This window comes from Perca fluviatilis, chromosome 9, assembly GCF_010015445.1.
Source record: "Perca fluviatilis chromosome 9, GENO_Pfluv_1.0, whole genome shotgun sequence".
In the NCBI taxonomy this organism is placed as follows: domain Eukaryota; kingdom Metazoa; phylum Chordata; class Actinopteri; order Perciformes; family Percidae; genus Perca; species Perca fluviatilis.
Genome location: NC_053120.1, coordinates 27,255,164 through 27,275,100, shown reverse-complemented (window position 1 = coordinate 27,275,100; position 19,937 = coordinate 27,255,164). Strand labels below are relative to the sequence as shown.

At 40.1% G+C, this 19,937-nt stretch overlaps 1 protein-coding gene across 2 annotated transcripts; it reads left to right on the top strand.

The window, feature by feature from the left end:
* The first annotated feature begins 2,847 nt into the window (after window positions 1-2,847).
* On the top strand, window positions 2,848-5,260 carry LOC120566142 (granzyme G-like). 2 transcript variants are annotated; one of them, XM_039812419.1, is made up of 6 exons: window positions 2,848-2,886; window positions 3,443-3,526; window positions 3,697-3,856; window positions 4,086-4,152; window positions 4,375-4,602; window positions 4,702-5,260. In XM_039812419.1, the coding sequence occupies exons 2-6, from the start codon at window positions 3,469-3,471 to the stop codon at window positions 4,831-4,833; spliced, it is 645 nt and encodes a 214-aa protein (XP_039668353.1). In that variant the 5' UTR covers window positions 2,848-2,886; window positions 3,443-3,468; the 3' UTR covers window positions 4,834-5,260. The 2 variants fall into 2 exon arrangements, with proteins under 2 accessions (XP_039668353.1, XP_039668352.1); XM_039812418.1 differs by having other exon boundaries at window positions 4,086-4,218.
* Window positions 5,261-19,937: the final 14,677 nt, after the last annotated feature.

The window sequence follows — 19,937 nt, the reverse complement described above, 5'->3', positions numbered from 1 at the left end:
GTGTTTTTCCCTCATTTTTTTCTCAAACAGATCTACTGTACCTTTTACAGCCAACACATCAGTCATTGTTGGTGTATGTGCTACACCTTGATAGAAACACATGCTACTCCTTGGTCCAAGGACATCTAACAACACAGAAGTGGAAGAGAGATTGATGATGAGGCCTCCTGCAAGTCCTTTTCTAACAAATATTGAATTACAATTTCCTAAGAGGTAATAAATGCATCATATTCATGTCCATAAAGGGACTAGCTGTCTGTGAGCTATTTGGCCTCATCTTCAAAATGAAGTACCGGTAAAACTCTGGAATAGGATCCCGGAGTTTTATTTGATCAAATAGACCATTGGGACAGGCATCTATGGGATGTGGATAACCGTATGGGGTTATTTGTAGGGATGCTTAACATTGATTTTGTACCGATATCCGATATACCAATATTGTCCAATGCTTAATTTCCGATACCGATATTAGCCGATACAGATACCGAAACATATGATCGTTTATAGGCTTACTGCCCACTGTTCCATGACTCCCTTGATACTGGGGATTTGAATGTTTTGAAGGACTAGCCAGCAACCGGTAGGCTAACTGGGGTGCAGTGCTTACTACCCCTTCGAGAGAAGATGCCAACTGAACATTTCTTTGACTGAGGTAAACTGAAAACAAATAGCCACACAAGAACAAAAATTCAACTCATTTCACTCATTGGGGCTTAGATCTGCCCTGCTCAAGATTATATTTACTCTACAAACCCTGTGTGTATGCTGGTTGGCCAACAACCTACACCCAAATTTTGTCTGCATTCGCTTTGAGAGGAAACAAGCTTTCCAATAAGGTATAAAATGACATACTTTAGTAATTTTAAACCATTTCAAAAACCGATACCGATATTTACCGATATTGAATTTTAAAGCCAATATCGGCCGATAATATCGAGCATAGTTATTTGTCTAAATATGTGTTTCTGCCCCAAGGGACAGGCGTCTGGGACTGGGCTATTATTTGAATTGTTACGGTAGGCCTGCAACCTTTCTGAGAGTCCACTAATCAGCATAATTCAACACAGCGTAAACTTTGACCTATTTTGATGTTTTTTACATTTTTGGGTAGTTACATTTTTCATTTTCTGCACGACTAACAAAAATGACTGATTGATTGTTTTGGCAAAAGATCTACATGTATGGAATGTTTGTTCTTTGGTGACTAGCGTGACTTGAAATGTATTGAGTTACAATTACTCAATCTCAACATGCTTGATTAGCCTAAATGTAGAGTTACTACAAGTTAATACAAATTGTACAGTAAGTAATTACATAACTCAATAGGCCTACGTAGTTACTTTGCGCCTCTGCCATGCAGGACCCATATATGTGTTCCCAGATCAAACCCATGCCCACTTGGCCCATAAAAATGCCATGCAGGACCCATATATGCATTCCCAGTTCAAACCCATGGCCACTTGGCCCATAAAAATGCCATGCAGGACCCATATATGCATTCCCAGTTCAAACCCATGCCCACTTGGCCCATAAACATTCTATGCAGGACCCAAATATGCGTTCCCAGATCAAACACATGCCCACTTGGCCCATTAATATGCTATGCAGGACCCATGTATGTGTTCTCAGTTCAAACCCATGGCCACTTGGCCCATAAACATTCTATGCAGGACCCATATATGCGTTCCCAGATCGAACCCATGCCCACTTGGCCCATAAACATTCTATGCAGGACCCATATATGCATTCCCAGATCAAACCCATGCCGACTTGGCCCATAAATAAGCTATGCAGGACCCATATATGCGTTCCCAGTTCAAACCCATACCCACTCGGCCCATAAACATTCGTATGCAAAGACATAATTCCCTGATCAAACCCATGCCCACTCGGCCCATAACAACTTCTATGCAGGATCCATATATCTGTTCCCAGTTCAAACCCATGGCCACTTGGCCCATAAAAATGCCATGCAGGACCCATATATGTGTTCCCAGATCAAACCCATGGCCACTTGGCCCATAAAAATGCCATGCAGGACCCATATATGCATTCCCAGATCAAACCCATGGCCACTTGGCCCATAAACATTCTATGCAGTACCCATATATGCGTTCCCAGATCAAACCCATGCTCACTTGGACCATAAACATTCTATGCAGGACCCATATATGCGTTCCCAGATCAAACCCATGCCCACTTGGCCCATAAATATGCTATGCAGGACCCATATATGTGTTCTCAGTTCAAACCCATGCCCAATTGGCCCATGCCTGTCCCTTATGGGGCCCATGTAATCAGCTCATATGGGCTTCCTATGTGGGACTCATACTACAAAACCTACATGGGACCCGCTAATTTCACCCAGCCAAAGCCCATGCCCACACAGTAACCATGGAAGCCGTACTTAACCCATCTGGGCCCCACATGTCATTGCTGGCTGGGTGTCAGTCACGGCCGCAGCCGTTCCGCAACAAATCCGGACCCGGTGGGTATTGACAGAAGGCGGAGCACGCAGCAGACACGCAGCGGAGCCGGTCCGCAGCTGTTACGCATCCAGTAGAAATCCCCCCGGGAACAGTACACAAACTGGGAACTATATTCTCAGACAGGCTTGCTGCGAGCATATCACTCCGCCCAAGTACTATATTCTTCCGCCTGAGAATATAGTTCCCGGTTTGTCCCGGATGTGTCTCATGTTACGTTGTTTTATGTACACGCTGTCACTCTACAAATCACAACATGTAAATAGGAACATGTTGCCGTTATTTTGTCACTTATTCGGAGCAGTAGGATTACTGGAACCATTCACCTGCATGTTATGTGATGGGCTGATGGAGGCTGGAGCCGTCAGACAGCGTTACAGCACGCACGGAGATGAGAAGGGTATGTATCGACTTGTCTAACTCTGGGGGTTACGGTGAATAAGATAAAGTCCCAATAAGTCGGTGTGTTTTGAATAATATTAACAATTTTAATAATTGTGTTTTTCTTCTGAAAACATTGTCTGCCCATTGACATTGACAGATACACTGCCCTCTGGTGGACAGAACATATACAATTTAAGTTTGATAAAAATATAGGTCTTACTGAAGGCATTTAATGGTCAGAATATTATTAATAAATATTTGAATATATTTTCGAATGTTAATATTAATAAACAAACAAACTTTGAATATGATTTTTGGGCAAAAGTCAAAGCCTTAATGTACACCACATGCACCATACTGTATGTACTTAATTAAACATTGTCTAAAGACTTTAGACTTGTACTACATAAATCTAACTTTTTCTAACTAACTTAATGCTCTGGGGGGGACAGAGACGTCCCCTCATGAATGTGGTTCAAAGCCACATAATTTGCCTATGCAGACTACCCACCCTAATACAAGGAAGCATTTAAAGACTGAACCTGTCAATGATGTGAGCCACTGCTTTTCAGGAGCTCAGCTGGACCGTGATCTCACCATGTCTATCCACTGTCAACTGCTAATACTGATACTTGCTCTGACTCTTGATGTTCAAGGTAAGTTAAGTTTTTATGGCATTATATACCTTCCTGTTTATAGCTGTAGTTTAGCGTGCGGTTTATACCACATTACATGAGAAACTACATTCCACTATCAGTACTGTGAGACATTTGGTGCATGACGATAGATAGTTTTTAGTTTTGGTCACACCTGCACTTTTTGTCAGTTCATACAGGGGAAGTCATTGGAGGTCGGGAGGCTGTGGCACATAGCAGACCCTACATGGTGCTTTTGGAGCGGCGCATGCCGAGTGGTAAAATAAAACGCTGCGGTGGCTTCCTTCTGAATGAGGATTTTGTGATGACTGCAGCCCACTGCCTGGCCTGATCAGTTTTACACACTTTATGATTATTTACTGGGAATTATGGGACTCTTGATAAGATTTATTCTAACAACAACCTTCTCAAACATTAAGTCTGGGAAATATGCTTCATGGATTTGTGAATTGTGACCTACATCTGAGTCTTTAATATTTTTATTTTATAAATACAATGCTCTGACAAAAAAAACTTACTCCCATGTTAACTTTTTTTGCACTTCATTTTGTCATTTCAGTTCCTACACAGTCCTACTAGGAGTTCACAATGTCCATAGCAGTAATGGAATCCAGCGTATATCTGTGGTACAAACATTTCCAAACAAAGACTATAATAAAACTGATTTGAGCAATGACATAATGCTTCTTAAGGTAAAATAAAACATAATTATACTTAAAAATCCTTCCTTTTTTGTTTCTCATTACAAATGCTCTATTGAATGCAGTGATCAAGAAGAGTGTTTAAATACTTTACAGATTGCTGTTTATATTTTTTAAATATACTTTTATCTCTCCCTGTTCCTCAAGTTGAGCTCCAAGGCAAAATTCAGCACAAATGTGCAACCCATTGCTCTCGCAGGCCAAGGTGATGGCTCTCTGCCAAAATCATGTATAGTCTCCGGCTGGGGAAGAACAGACAAGGACATAAAACACATGTCTGTCGTACTCATGGAAGCCAATGTAACAATAATTGACAGTAAGGAGTGTAAAAAGGAAAAATCATACTGCAGTAAGGGAGAGACTGGACCTGATAAGGTACGTACTTTTGTAACATAAAATAGACAAAAAAAATGTTGTGCAACGCATAATTAATGTCGTTGAAGCAATCAATGCATACTGTGTATGTACTTCCAGGGAGACTCCGGAGGTCCACTGGTCTGTGAAGATGGAAAGGCGTACGGTGTGGTGTCCTCAGGTTACCTAAGCAAATATTTTTATGCTAAGATTCCTGACTACAGAAGCTGGATCGATTTGATTGTGAACTAACAATGAAAGAACGATTGACCAAATCACAACGTTTGAATTGAATATATGAATGTGATTCGGTTCATTTAGGTGACATGTTTTTTTTTTTTTTCATGATACAGCTGTTTTTTTCTGCTGCAGGGGGCTTTGAACTTTATTATTATTAACTTTATTTGAATAAACCTTACATTAATCCAAGAAAATTTGATGCAAGCATAGGTTATTTTAGCAATCATGACACACATTAATTAGGCTTATAATCGACTCAATACTATTTAATAAATGTTCTTTAGACACTCTATGTCATCCTGCTCATAAATACAACAGTATCTGCATTATCTACATTACTGCTTTGTGTATCTTCTTTTTGACTTGATTAAATGAGAACACAGGATCCTTTAAGTTTGTTTTGTACCATCTTTTTGAACAATAAACTGTTGTTCTCTCAGTGCTACTGTACACGTCTCTGTTTGAGCATAAATTAAATCAACAAAACGACAACACTCCCACCTAGTGAACAAAGTGTATCCATGCAGCTAGAAATGCTTCACTTATTGAAGTCACAACTGAAACTCTCTTCTCATTTGTAAGTTCTAAAACTAAACAAGTCTCTGCCTGTTGTTTAACAGAACCTGTAAATGCATTTGTAGCTATATCTGACAGAGAGGTTAAGGATAGACTTTCCAATTATACAAGTACATTATGTTCAACTTTTGAGATTTTTTAGTCATTATATCAGGCCACCTTTTTACTACAACTCAAACACCATGCTGTCTCACTATTAAAGGTGTGGGTCAGTTATATCCAGTTATGTTTGCTTGTAAGTTTAGACTTGTTTTAAACAGATACCGTTAAGTAAGGGTGTTATTGCATTTCTTACATATAAATACATGTATACATACATCATCACTATACTGTGGTTGATTCCCATCTTATCTTATCTTTACATTCCTAATTTATATGAAGGTAAAATCCGTAAACCCGTTATTTGGATACATAGGTTGTTTATCTGTGACCAGCATATCCCAAGTTTCATTGGCATTGTGCCTTGAAGATATTGATGCTCACAAGTGGAAGAAACCTTATGAAATTAGTAAAGCTTGCCATTAGCACCACCATCAGGCAGTTTCCATTGTTTACATGACCATTTTAGTTATTGCATTATTGAACATAAACATACAGGCAACATGTACATGCACATACACAATTCATGCTGAAATCCCATTTGGAAAATTTTAGTAGTGAAAAATATCACATAAGCAACCACTATGACTCAATGTTTAAGCCAAATTTGCAATCATCTTTAGATGTAGTTCTTCTAATGGCCACTAGATCCTCGCTCCACTGCTTTCTTCCCTGAATAATTCAGAGGCCCAGAGCTGGGCAGAGGCCAGGACAAAGTTTTTTTTTTTTTATATATATATATATATTTGTTGTCTCAGAGCTGTTGTTAAGCTGTTATCAGGGTCCTTAAGAGTTGTAGCAGTGGTGCATTATCCCCATGAAATAGTTGTTTGCCAATCACCAAATGCCCCATCTCATGCTTTTTACTCAGGAGCGCCTTCAATGTAGCCAAACCAGTATGATAACCTGATTCATAGAGTGCAGACTGTCCTAACCTGGTGGTGGACATACGTAAATGTATCAGTGGCTTTGACAAAACCTTGGAGGCTAAAGGGAGAGTAATACGGGCAAAAGAAGTGAACAATCTAAATGTTTAATATGCATTTCTGAACTATTAGAAAGAACAATACAAACTTATTTGTTGCAGCAAAGGAGGATATTGCTTAAATTATCGTGTGGTGGTCCAATTGGTAGGAAAGGTGGTGGCACTGCTTCAATAACCACAAATTTACTCACCAGCAAACAAATTATATTTGATCAGTACAGCACCTTTGAATATCACACCAATGTTTTTAGCAGTCCCCCAATTTTATGTGTCACTGTCTATAGACCACCCAAAAACTGTGCTGCTTTTATCAAAGACTTTTCAGAATTTGTTTCCATCATCTATACTACCTACGATAAGATAATTTTAGCCGGTGACTTTAATCTACACATTGATAAGGTCTCAGACACTGTCTCACAGGAATTTAATATTTTAAATATAATGGATTTCACGTCATACAGTGAAGTGAGGAAAACATTTTTTAGGTTTGAGTTGATGAAAACTGACATGTTATACTCACATAGGTCTAACACACCTTTAGGGATATTACTTATACTTGGAGTGTACCTATGGGTCATGTAACTCTTACATGACTTCTCACATGACTTACACACTCATGACATTTGTTTCACAACTGAGGTCTCTTCTGTACTTTTCCACTGTCCCATGCTGATGTGGCCTGTCAATACCAGCTCATCATGTTTTAACAGTAAGGGTAATGATCTAATCTAGTTTACACACATATTGCACAGAACATCATTGATTATCTAATTAGGAAATAGCCCATAAGAATGTGTATGTGTTTATGCAAAGTCACAGACAGTGGAGGAGATAAGGAAGACATGATGAAGGGGTTCCTGTTTCACTCTTGCTGGAGTAAAGACAGACCTTCCTGCTTTCCTGGGGTTCAAGGAGCAACACCCCCACCTATGCTGAGGACAGAGGAAGGACTACACCCAGAGAGAATAAATAGGGACTGAAACTGTTCAACATTTGCTCATTTGACTTGGGAGCCTGGGAGCCAGAGGGTACAGAGCAAGAATTATCCTCTTCAACAGCCAACTCACAACGGAGGACACACCCTGGATCTTGGCATTACCTATGGTTTGTCCACTTCTGTGTCCTCTGTTGTTGACTTGGCTGTCTCCGACCACTACTGTGTGTTTTTTAACATCACTGGTTTTATTCAGCGGGAGAGCTCGGTCCGAACTGTGAGGAAATGCTATCTAACCTCTGAAGTGGCTGAAATTTTTATCAAGGTTTTGTATAAATGTCCTCCTCTGATTTTACCTGCACCCAGTGATTTTATTATTGAACATTTTAACAGTAAACTGAAATTAAGCCTTGATTCTGTTGCTCCACTAACAATGAAAAAGATATTCACCAAACCTACTCCTCCGTGGAGAAATAATGAAATAGAAGAGCTGAAAAGAAATTGCAGGGCTGCAGAAAAAAAAAACTCAGAAAAACTCAGCTGCTCATGTGCTGACGAGGACAAGACGGCAGGCACACATTACGCCGGTTTTAAGATCACTGCATTGTGATCCTATGAGCCTTCGCGGACCCTGAGGTCCTCCGGTACTGGCCTTTTGATGATTCCCAAGGTTCGGACACACTCACGGAGAGGCGTCGTTCCAGTACTACGGCCCCCGTCTGTGGAACAGACTGCTGGAGGGTCTCAGGGCTGCAAATCTTTTTAAGAGCAGGCTCAAGACCCATCTTTTTAATTTAGCTTTTCCGTGCTCAGTCACATGTTAGTTTTATTGTGTGTATGAGATGGTGTGTGTGGATGTTGGCGGTGGGTGGGTGTCTGTGGGTGTCTGAGGATGCATTTATGTGATGGGGGGTTGGGGGTCAATTGCTTTTAACTGTAAAGCACTTTGTGCTACATTTTACATGTATGAAAAGTGCTCTATAAATAAAGTTTGATTGATTGATTGATTGATAGTTAAGCTATGGATAAGATTGGTATGGACAGTGATACTCAAGTATAAAAAGTCACTTAAGCTTCACACAAAATGTTTCATAACACAGCTCTATCAGTTCTACATATTGAGTAATACTGTATCAAGTGTAATTTAAGATCTTGTACTACTAACTTAAAATGAACACTGCAAAATCATAATCCTATTTTATTGTGTAACGGGTAGATGGCCGTATTTAAGGGGTTGTTAAAACATTTTTCATACTAATAAATAAGGCTAAGTGCTTTTAGAGTTTTCAGAAACAGTCATAGCAAGGCATGATGAGGAGTTTTTATATTAATATATGCACATTAACATTGGAAACACTACATAACCTAATTCACTTACATTCAATTCAATTTCAATTCAATTCAATTTTATTTATAGTATCAAATCATAACATAAGTTATCTCGAGACACTTTACAGATAGAGTAGGTCTAGACCACACTCTATAATTTACAAAGCCCCAACAATTCCAACAATTCCAGTAATTCCCTCAAGAGCAAGCAGTGCGCGACGGTAGCGGGAAAAACTCCCTCTTGGGAAGAAACCTCCGGACAGACCCAGGCTCTTGGTGGGCGGTGTCTAGCGGCGCGGTTGGGGGTGTGATGAACAGTGGCGATAGTAGTCACATTAATAATGGAACAGTGACTGGATGTAGCGGGAAGCTGCAGGGTTCAGCAGGACGCAGCATGACATTGCAGGGCATCGCTGAGCTAGCAGCAGGAGTGCAGCAGGACCACGGCGACAGCTGCAACCAGGGTCTTGGTGCCAACGTTCTCCCAAGGAAATACGCTGGGGGAAAAAAGCATAAGGACTCGGGAGTAAACTCCCCAGAAGCTAGGATTAGTAACAAGCATTTCTGGGACGGGCTGCACACAAATAGTAATAGTAATAGTAACAGTAATAGAAACAGTAATAGAAAAGGGAGAGGAGAGAGCAGCTCAGTGTGTCAAAGGAAGGAAGTCCCCCGGCAGTCTAGGAACTGAAGCGTAACTATAACAGGTAACTAAGAGAGACAGGTCATAAGGAGAGGTAGCTTTTTCGGGCTTAGAACTCTCCCCCTGCCGGATCTGGCTTGGCTGGCCTGCCTCCCTCTACTTTGTTATGTATTATTAATCTAACAATTATGAAGAGAAGCAGGTGGGCCAGTTAGGTGAACACTGCAACTCCTCACTCCCTAACTATAAGCTTTATCAAATAGGAGAGTTTTAAGTTCATTCTTGAATGAGGTGACAGTTTCTGCCCCCCGAACCCAGATCGGGAGCTGGTTCCATAGGAGAGGAGCCTGATAACTGAAGGCTCTGGCTCCCATTCTACTTTTAGAGACTCTAGGTACCACCAGTAACTCTGCATTCTGGGAGCGCAGTGCTCTAGTAGGACAATAGGGTATTAGGAGCTCTTCTAGATATGATGGTGCTAGACCATTTAGAGCTTTGTAGGTCAAGAGAAGGACTTTAAACTCAATCCTGGATTCAACAGGAAGCCAATGCAGAGAAGCTAATACAGGAGAAATATGATCTCTTTTCTTAGTTCTTGTGAGAACACGCGCTGCAGCATTCTGGATCAGCTGGAGAGTCTTAAGAGACTTATTTGAGCAACCTGACAGTAGGGAATTACAATAGTCCAGCCTGGAAGTAACAAATGCATGGACTAGTTTTTAAGCGTCGTTTTGAGACAGGATATTCCTAATTTTGGCAATGTTACGAAGATGAAAAAAGGCTGTTCTTGAGGTTTGTTTTAGATTTAGACATCACTGTGACACTTAACCATAGCTGCTCTGCTGGCTCTGTAGTAGAGCTCCACATCATCCTGACTCCTGAAATGAAGGATGATGCCTTCTGCACCTACAAAAGAAGGGAGGCACAGAAAGGTGAAAAAGACACAACTGCAAGGTTTTATTAATAATTAGTCTCGCTTTGCCAGACCTTCCTCCACAGTGCTGCGGAGGAGGGTCTGGCTAGTCCACACAGCATTCCAGGATGGGAGGAAAACGTGCTCTGGTTTATTGGCATTTTTTCAAACCAATCAAAATTGTCTTGGGCGGCGCCTAACATCGGACGGAGCCACGGTGCCGCTGCAAAATAGGCTCGGGAAGAAACGTGTAGGTTCAAAAGTTGTTTTAGTTGTGGAACAGAAAACTCAGATTGGACAGATAGCTGTCTGGATTTACCCTGCAGAGATCTGAGGAGCAGCTAACCATAGTCCTCATAAATCCACCGGAGTTTGCAATTTCAACACAAAGAAACATTTAATCGAAAGAAACAAATACATAAATTGTTGATTGCATTAGGAGTCTATTCCTTATCATCATCATCATCATCATCATCATCATCATCATCATCATCATCACCACCCTTATCTTCCCCTAACTGCTTCATGTCACTTGAATTGCCATCCATAATCATTCTAAGGGCATCTTACAATGTACTTTTTTGCTAAATGAAAATACACAAAAACAAATTAGAAAAGCCATAGATCCTCTGAATGCCCTACGTCTTTAGTTTTTGGTTGTAAAGTTCCCTGAGGCTGTGATTATCACAGGGGTCATAGCAGGTCATTTTATACAGTGAGGTCAAGTTTCAATAAATGGTCTTACTACAATAAAATGGCCACTATGCATCACACTATCAGTACAAATAAATATGAGTCTCAGCTTTCCAGTCATGACCATTGATGCAGTTCCAAGACTCCAAGTTTAGGGAGCCTAGTATTCAGAAATATCCAAAAACACATTTTGGAGGGATTATATCTCCAACCTGGCCTGGGAACGCCTCGGGATCCCCCAGTCGGAGCTGGTTAATGTTGCTTGGGAAAGGGAAGTTTGGGGTCCCCTGCTGGAGCTGCTCCCCCCGCGACCCGACACCGGATAAGAGGACGAAGATGGACATTTTTGGAATGGGCAAACAAATCTGTACTGCATGCAACAAAATGCATGTTTTTTGCTCTAAGCTGCTTGATTAGCATTAAAGTGGACACACTAAATTTCAGTTTTTAATTATGGGACTAAGTCCGGGTAATGTTAATGGGCTGCCAGAACTTTTTTCTTAGTGTACATTTTCAACATGGTTTTACTAAGCCTATACAATATAAAGTAGACCTAGTTATAGGTTGCTTCAATCCAATAAATATTCATATTGAAGTGTTAGTAACAATATAAATGTTATTCTTATCGTAACTTCTTTTAAATGACCAAAGATTTCAATGCAAAACATTTACAGGTGAGGGCAGCCATTAATGGTTTTGTATATAAAGGACCTCTACTGCCTGCAGTGCATGGTTAGTCCACTAGGAGGCAGATAACATGTAGCTACCAGATGGTATCAGATTACATACAACAGGTTTTTCTGGAAAGTATTGATCATGTGGATGACATCAAAGGAAGTTGTGTATCAAATATGACACAAACGGCGTTACAGGGCTAACCATGTGGTGTTTTTTGTTGCTTAGGTCCAACTACCATATTGAAAAAGTACAAAACTGCTTCTCATCAACACTATTCAAAAACAAATCTGTATTTTTCCCAAATTGGTTTAACATGATTTCCTTCAGAAGGATTTCTATTGAGTTATTCTCTTGTCAATTTATAACTTTCTTGTCACCCAAAGATTATTTGCTGTTTCCCAAAATGGTGATGATATTGCTTATATGACACCATATCTGGGAAAAACATCTTTTATCCAGCCCATCAACCCATAATAACAGGATCAGGACACTCTTTCAGAAAGACTATGTCACCCTCCCAGATATGTCCATTATGAGGAAGGTTCGTCTCAAATGTACAATGGAAAAAAGTTTGGGCCTTAACTTCAAGATACTTGATTACAAGTAAAAAATATTTTTACAAACTTCTATCAATGCTATCAGCAAAACATTATTTGCAAAGCATAGGAAATGACATTGACATGAATTGCGCTTTCTGTGGACTTGATGGGGAAACAACCATAGCCTGTACACATATTGCTGTTGTTTTGTAACAACAGCCCACTGCCAAGCCAGCTCAGTTTAACTTTATGATGATTTACTGAGAATTCTGGGACTCCTGATTTCTGTTCTCCTGATTTCTCATTCCAACAACAACCTAAACTCAAACATTCAGACTTCAATTTAAATACATCAATGTGTGATATATTTTGGCAAATATGTTTCATGATGGCTTCAATAATTTTGACATACATTCAAATCTCTTAATACCACATTGGTCCGAATATAAGACGACCCTGATTATAAGACCAGCTGTTTGTAACATTAAAATAAAATAGATTATGGATCATTTTATTTCTATAATTTATAGCTGACTTCACTATTGGCTGTTGAAACAGGTGACGTGCCTTATGTTCTGCGACTTGAACAGCTGAAAGTCTAAACCCCAATGTTAAGACGTCCCCACTTTTTCTGACTGTTTTCTAGGAAAAAAAAAACTGTCTTATATTCGGACCAATACAGTATTTCTATTTTGTGAATAAAATGCACTCACAGAAAACTAATAATGTTATTCTTAAATAAATGTTTTGCATTTCATTTTGTCATTTCAGTTCCTACACAGTCTTACTAGGAGTTCACAATGTCAGTAACAGTAATGGAGTACAGCTTTAGCTGTGGAGCAAGCATTTCCACATGAAACTGATTTAGACAATGACATAATACTTCTTAAGGTAAAAAGAAGAATAGTATATATACATCCTTGTACTTAACAGCTGTCATTTGGGATTTCATATTTTTGGTTCTCATGTTATTAGCAACTAACCTGACTCCTAACTCCTCCTTACCTGTCAGATGGATTGCTTCGCATTTGCTCGCCATATCCATCTGGGAACTTTCTGTTGGTGAACTTTTGGGAAGGGATGAAAATACTGGTTACCTGATTGGATAAACAATCTGTCTATCACCACCTCGCCTCAAAACCAACGCTGATTTGTCGGTCGTTTGGCGAACGGCTCCAAATTTTCTCTATCTCAAGATGCCAGTCTGATCTGCGAGTGGAAAACTGGAGCTCGCGAGATCAGGATGGTCTCACGAGGCTAATTATAGAGCAACTGCTCTATTGAATGCAGTGATCGAAAGGGCATTAAAATACTTATTGATGTCTATACAGATTGATGTCTATATTTCTTTTTAAATACTTTTATCTCTTCCTGTTCCTCAAGTTGAGCAAGGCAAAATTCAGCGCATGAGACCCATTGCTCTAACAATGACAGTAAGCAGTGTCTTAATACCAACTTGTACTGCTCTGAGACACTAGAGCTGGTAAGTTAGGTAAGGTACATATTTTTGTAACATAACATGGATAAACAAACATTGGTGAACAATGAAAATAAATTGACTAATGTTGAAGCAATCACTGCATACTGCGTATGTACTTCCAGGGAGATTCTGGTATTCCACTGGTCTGTGAAAATGGAAAGGCGTACGGGTTGGTGTCCCACATCGTCCAACCACATCAGGTGGGCCGGAAATTAAATGTTATACAAAAATTCCTGACTACAGAAGCTGGATTGATTCAACCACTGAAAATGCATTAAAAGGCAAGTTGAGTCAAAAAACTGAAAATATATGATGTGTGATTTGGTTCATTTAAGAAAATTACGTTTTTTTTTTCACTTTTAATGGTACAACTGTTTTTGTTCTGCTGCCGGGGACTACACAATTCTTTTTGTCAATGAACTTTTGATTATTCTAAGCAAATTACAAATTCAAACCAAGCTGATGCAGTTTTTTTCCGAGCTATACTTTAACAAGCAAAAAAGGAAGACAGATTAAGTACGCTTAAAATCTATATACATATACATGATCATACAGTACATACACATTGATCTGGCAATTATATTTACTTGGCCTAGCCGGTCAGGGCAGGAGTCTGGTGTGCATGGTTCAATTAAGCTGTGCATTGCCCAGAGAATCCTCCATGTCTTCCCGACTGTCCTTTGAGTGTGAGCTAGGAGCATTAGAGTCACAGTGTGCCACTTAACAAGACACCTGAGTGTCTTTCCAGTCTAAGATCTGGAGGGTCAAAGGTCCAGTTATTGTCCAAATGAATACTTCCATAATAAGCTGAAAGGAATGGGATCCAGTGATTGTGGCTCCTAGACATGTACCATAAATAAAAATGAGATTGAGATCAGCATGAGAACGATGACGAATGAATGATGAACGATGGTTTTCTGCTGCTTCAAAACTCGAGGAAGAGGATGTGGTTAGAGATATTCATCTATACTTCTTGTAAATTGGAAACAAAATGACTGTGCAAAGCTGGGCAAATGCCAAAAAGAATGTGTAGACAGTGTAGAGGAAGGAAGGCCCTGAACTCCAGCCAACCCTCAACCCCAACATGTTTCAGAGACTAGATTATAATGAAGGGTTAAAAGAGAAGTTGGATTGCCTTTAAAGTATAATATTTCAAGAGCAAATAAGAAGGAATAAAACACGATAAGGGGGCAAAACAGCAGGAGGTATACTGAAGACGCTGGTTATGACACAACTGCTTGTCAGAAACTATAACTTGGACTCTCTTCAAGTAAGCTTTGTTTGTTCATGGTGTGAGCCTCATAATTGCAAAGGAAGAGAAGGAACCATCTTAAATCAGCCTGACAGCATTGAATTTTTTCAGGACAGCTACTTAACACTGTCTGAACTGAGCTTAAATAGACACATCTATCTATGGGCTGATCAGTCATTAGTGGCTGGCTGTCTGTGGAATAAAAGTTCCCAAGGCCACAGATTACCTGTCACACGTGCAAGGGCATTTCATTTCACATGACCAATGTCTCTACCTTGGCCAACAGCTTCTTTCACTTTAGCCACTCTTTACACCCAACTCAGCTCATCTCACATGCATGTTCCAGGGAACTCACCAGTGTTGGGCAGTAGTGGCGGCACTACAAGTAGCAGCATTCAAACTTATAAATAAATAAACATATATTGTACATACAGAAGGGACGGGGTGGGGAAAAATGAGGGGAAAAGAGGAAACGCTGAAAAGTTTAGATTAATCCTTAATATTAATTTTTCATTTTTTAACATTGAACAGCAAGCAAAATGCAGGTCTCTATACAAAACCAAACTACAGTTGTTAAGGGTGGTAGTAGCTCAGTCAGTAGGGAGTTAGGTTCAGAACTGGAGGGTTGCTGGTTCAAGTTCCCAAGTGGACTGGTAGCTGGAGAGGTGCCAGTTCACCTCATGAACCTCTAACAAAACTGAAGTTATTGTCCTGGGCCCTAAACACCTCAGAACCTCATTATCTAAAGACATAGGTACTCTGGATGGTATTGCCCTGGCCTCCAGCACTACTGTCAGAAATCTAGGGGTTATTTTTGATCAGGATATATCCTTTAAACAAACCTCAAGAACAGCCTTTTTTCATCTTCGTAACATTGCCAAAATTAGGAATATCCTGTCTCAAAACAATGCTGAAAAACTAGTCCATGCATTTGTTATGTCCAGGCTGGACTATTGTAATTCCCTACTGTCAGGTTGCTCAAATAAGTCCCTAAAGACTCTCCAGCTGATCCAAAATGCTGCAGCGCATGTTCTCACAAGAACTAAGAAAAGAGATAATATTTCACCAGTATTAGCTTCTCTGCACTGGCTTCCTGTTGAATCCAGGATTGAATTTAAAATCCTTCTCTTGACCTACAAAGCTCTAAATGGTCTAACAATATCATATCTAGAAGAGCTCCTAATACCCTATTGTCCCACTAGAGCACTGCGCTCTCAGAATGCAGAGTTACTCGTGGTACCTAGAGTCTCTAAAAGTAGAATGGGAGCCAGAGCCTTCAGTTATCAGGCTCCGCTCCTATGGAACCAGCTCCCAATCTGGGTTCGGGGGGCAGAAACTGTAATCGCTTTCAAGAATGAACTTAAAACTCTTCTATTTGATAAAGCTTATAGTTAGGGAGTGAGGAGTTGCAGTGTCCACCTAACTGGCCCACCTGCTTCTCTTCATAATTGTTAGATTAATAATATATAACAAAGTAGAGGGAGGCAGGCCAGCAAAGCCAGATCCGGCAAGGGAGAGTTCAAAGCCCGAAAAAGCTACCTCTCCTTATGACCTGTCTCTCTTAGTTACGCTGTTATAGTTACGCTGTTATAGTTTTAGACTGCCGGGGGACTTCCTTCCGTTGACACACTGAGCTGCTCTCTCCTCTCCCTTTCTATTACTATTTCTATTACTATTACTATTTGTGTTTATCCCGTCCCAGAAATGCTTGCAGAATGCTTGTTATTAATCCTAGCTTACATAAGGACTCCGGGGAGCAAACTCCCCGGAGTCCTTATGTTTTTTTTCCCCCAGCGTATTTCCTTGGAGTCCTTATGTTTTTTTTCCCCCAGCGTATTTCCTTGGAGAACGTTGCAGAAAGATCTTGGTTCCAGCTGTCGCCATGGGCCTGCTGCACTCCTGCTGAGCTCAGCGGTGCTCTGCAATGTCATGCTGCGTCCTGCTGAACCCTGCTGCTTCCTGCTGAACCCTGCAGCTTCCCGCTACGTCCATCCATGCTCTGCTGGGCCACGCTACATCCTGTAGCGCCCTGCAGTGCCCTGATATGACATGAACTACTACGACTACCATTTGAAGTCACTGTTCCATTATTAATGTGACTATTATTGCCACTGTTCATCACATCCCCAACCGGCACCGTCAGACACCGTCTACCAAGAGCCTGGGTCTGTCCAAGGTTTCTTCCCAAGAGGGAGTTTTTCCTCGCCACTGTCGCACTGCTTGCTCTTGAGGAACTTATTGTAATTGTTGGGGCTTTGTAAATTATAGAGTGTGGTCTAGACCTACTCTATCTGTAAAGTGTCTCGAGATAACCTGTGTTATGATTTGATACTATAAATAAAATTGAATTGAATTGAATTGAATGGGCACTGCTAAGGTGCTCTTAAGCAAGGCCTGCCTCTCCATGGGTAGCTCCCTCACTCTGACATCTCTCCATTAGTGCATGTATAGGTACTGAGCATGTGTGTGTAATTCAGGCCTGTGTGTAATAACAATAGAGTGAAAACATTGTAATATTAATAAATAAAGTATACATTACATTAGTTCGCTTGGAACTTACGTAAATATAGCTACTAGAGTGGGCCTAATAAAAAGACGACTCTTTAAACTGCCTATCATAAAGATAAATAAATAGATAGACTTCATCACGCTTTATCTCAAAGTGAAATTAAAGTGTTACAGCAGCCATGAGGTAAAAGACAAATACAATTAAAGGCTGAATTATACAGAAACTAAATGGACTTAAATATAAAATAAATAAACAGAATAACTAAAACTATAATAGAGTTGAAATTAAGTTTGTTCAATGTAAAAAAAAAAAGAAGAAAAGAAATACCGGCAGCTTTGATGTGGTGCTATAAACTACCTTTGCCATGTTGCTGTAGCTTAGCTTGCCACATTTCTCTGGGGGGGGGGGGGTAGCTTTAGTCTAGTGAAGCTTTCTTTAATGTAGAATACCTGTTAGTTTAACTAGCTACACTTTCCAAGTAGCTTGCTCAGCACTGGAACTCACACCAGTTCCACAGCACAATTTGCTTTGGCCTTTCTGGCATCAAACCACCTCGCTATTTATGTCCCTTCCTAGACTTAAAAATCATTCTTTGGTTTTCTCTAATGCTCTGAATTCACAGTGCGGTGATTTGCACCTACAACAACCAGTCTCAGCATGCAAGTCTGGCTGACATCACCATTCTCACTTCTGTTTCTCTAATATTCAATCTCAAGCAAAGTATCCCAGACCAGGTTGGCATCTCTCGCCCCATTTTTCTCTTCCGCACAAATTTGTATCCATTCCTTTCGAACCCATGAGAAATTCACTTCAGACTAACCCACCATGCTTCTCCCGAGGGCCATGTTTTTGTCACAGAGTCCACACCCCTCTTTGATCCCTCCATTACCAATCATTCATCCCCGTCACTGCAATAAACTGATTTTCATACTTAAATAGTCTTTATTACTGAATAAAGTGGAGAGCATAGGACCTATTTTGGCCTTTGAACATATATGACTCAAAATAAGACTTCAAAGAATGACAGAGTGGGTGTTTACTGGTGTTTCACCACTCAGGCAGAGGAAATGGTTTACATTAATCTATACTTCCTGCAGATAACAAACAAGATAAACAATACAAGAGCATTTCAAACGGATGTGACCAAGCAACACCTAGATAGACAAGACACAGCATTAACTAGAATTAACACTGCTGCACTAACAAATAAAGATTTTATTTCCAATGAATTAAAATGGAAGAGACTTTTGATCAACTAGTACCAGGAATGGAAGGCTTACAGTTTATGCAGGCCAAAGAAAAGGGACGCATTAAAAAAGCACAATAAAGCGATAGATTAATCAATAACAAAGAAACATTGATCCCTCAGGGTAGTTGGTGTATTTATGTCAAAAAGAGGTTATTTGTCACAGAATATATGCAAATTAATGAATACATTGCCACACAACCCACCATCCAATTAGGCGGTTGCTAAACCCCCTACCTCAAACAGGGATTTATTTGCATATATGTATGGTATATTATTTGTTTATTTGACAGGACAGTGCACAACTTTTTAACTGTACCAGTTAGTTATAAGCTAACTTACATCTATAGTCCCCGTTTGTCCGATCATAGATCAGCAAACATAATTGTTTCTGTGAAACAGTGTTGCTCTTATGAGAGCAAAAGTGTAAGGAATAGATTCAACTGTTAGTTTATCTGTTCTAACGGAAGCTGCAAATGATAGCATGTCCGCCAAACTAGCTACCTACCTGCAGTAGTAACGACTTCAAAAGGCAAGGGGCATTACAGCTACATAACATATTATACCATTATACTTTAATATCCACTAAACTCAATTACATTCAATTTTATTTATAGTATCAAATCATAACAAAAGTTATCTGAAGACACTTTACAGAGAGTAGGTCTAGACAAAGACCCAACAATTGCAGTAATTCCCCCAAGAGCAAGCATTTAGTGCGACAGTGGTGAGGAAAAACTCTCGTTTAGGCAGAAACCTTGGACAGACCCAGTCTATTAGTAGGCGGTGTCTGACGATGCCGGTTGGGGGTGTGATGAACAGTGGCAATTCTAGTCACAATAAAGATAATGGAACTATGACTAGAAACAGTAGTTATAGGCATAGGCGTAGCAGGGCAATGCAGGGCTGTACAGGGTGTAGCAGGGCATAGCAGCCAAACTACAAGCGATTGTTGGAATATTCAGCTGGAACTATTAAAAAGTCAGCTAAAGATGCTGAAGAAGTCACATGTTGTCATTAGCATTATCTAATACCAATGACACTACTCCATGCCAGCAGCCAGCATGATAATCCTTGCTGTCACTATTATTGGGGCAAAATGAGTGGAGAACTAGGGACAAGGCCATTTACATACTGTATAGTAAAGTTTGAATGGTCTCTACCACTTCTGGATGTTCTTAATACTGTTTTAGATACTTCCCTTAGGGGGCTGCTAGTAGGAAGAGCCAAACCAATGGCT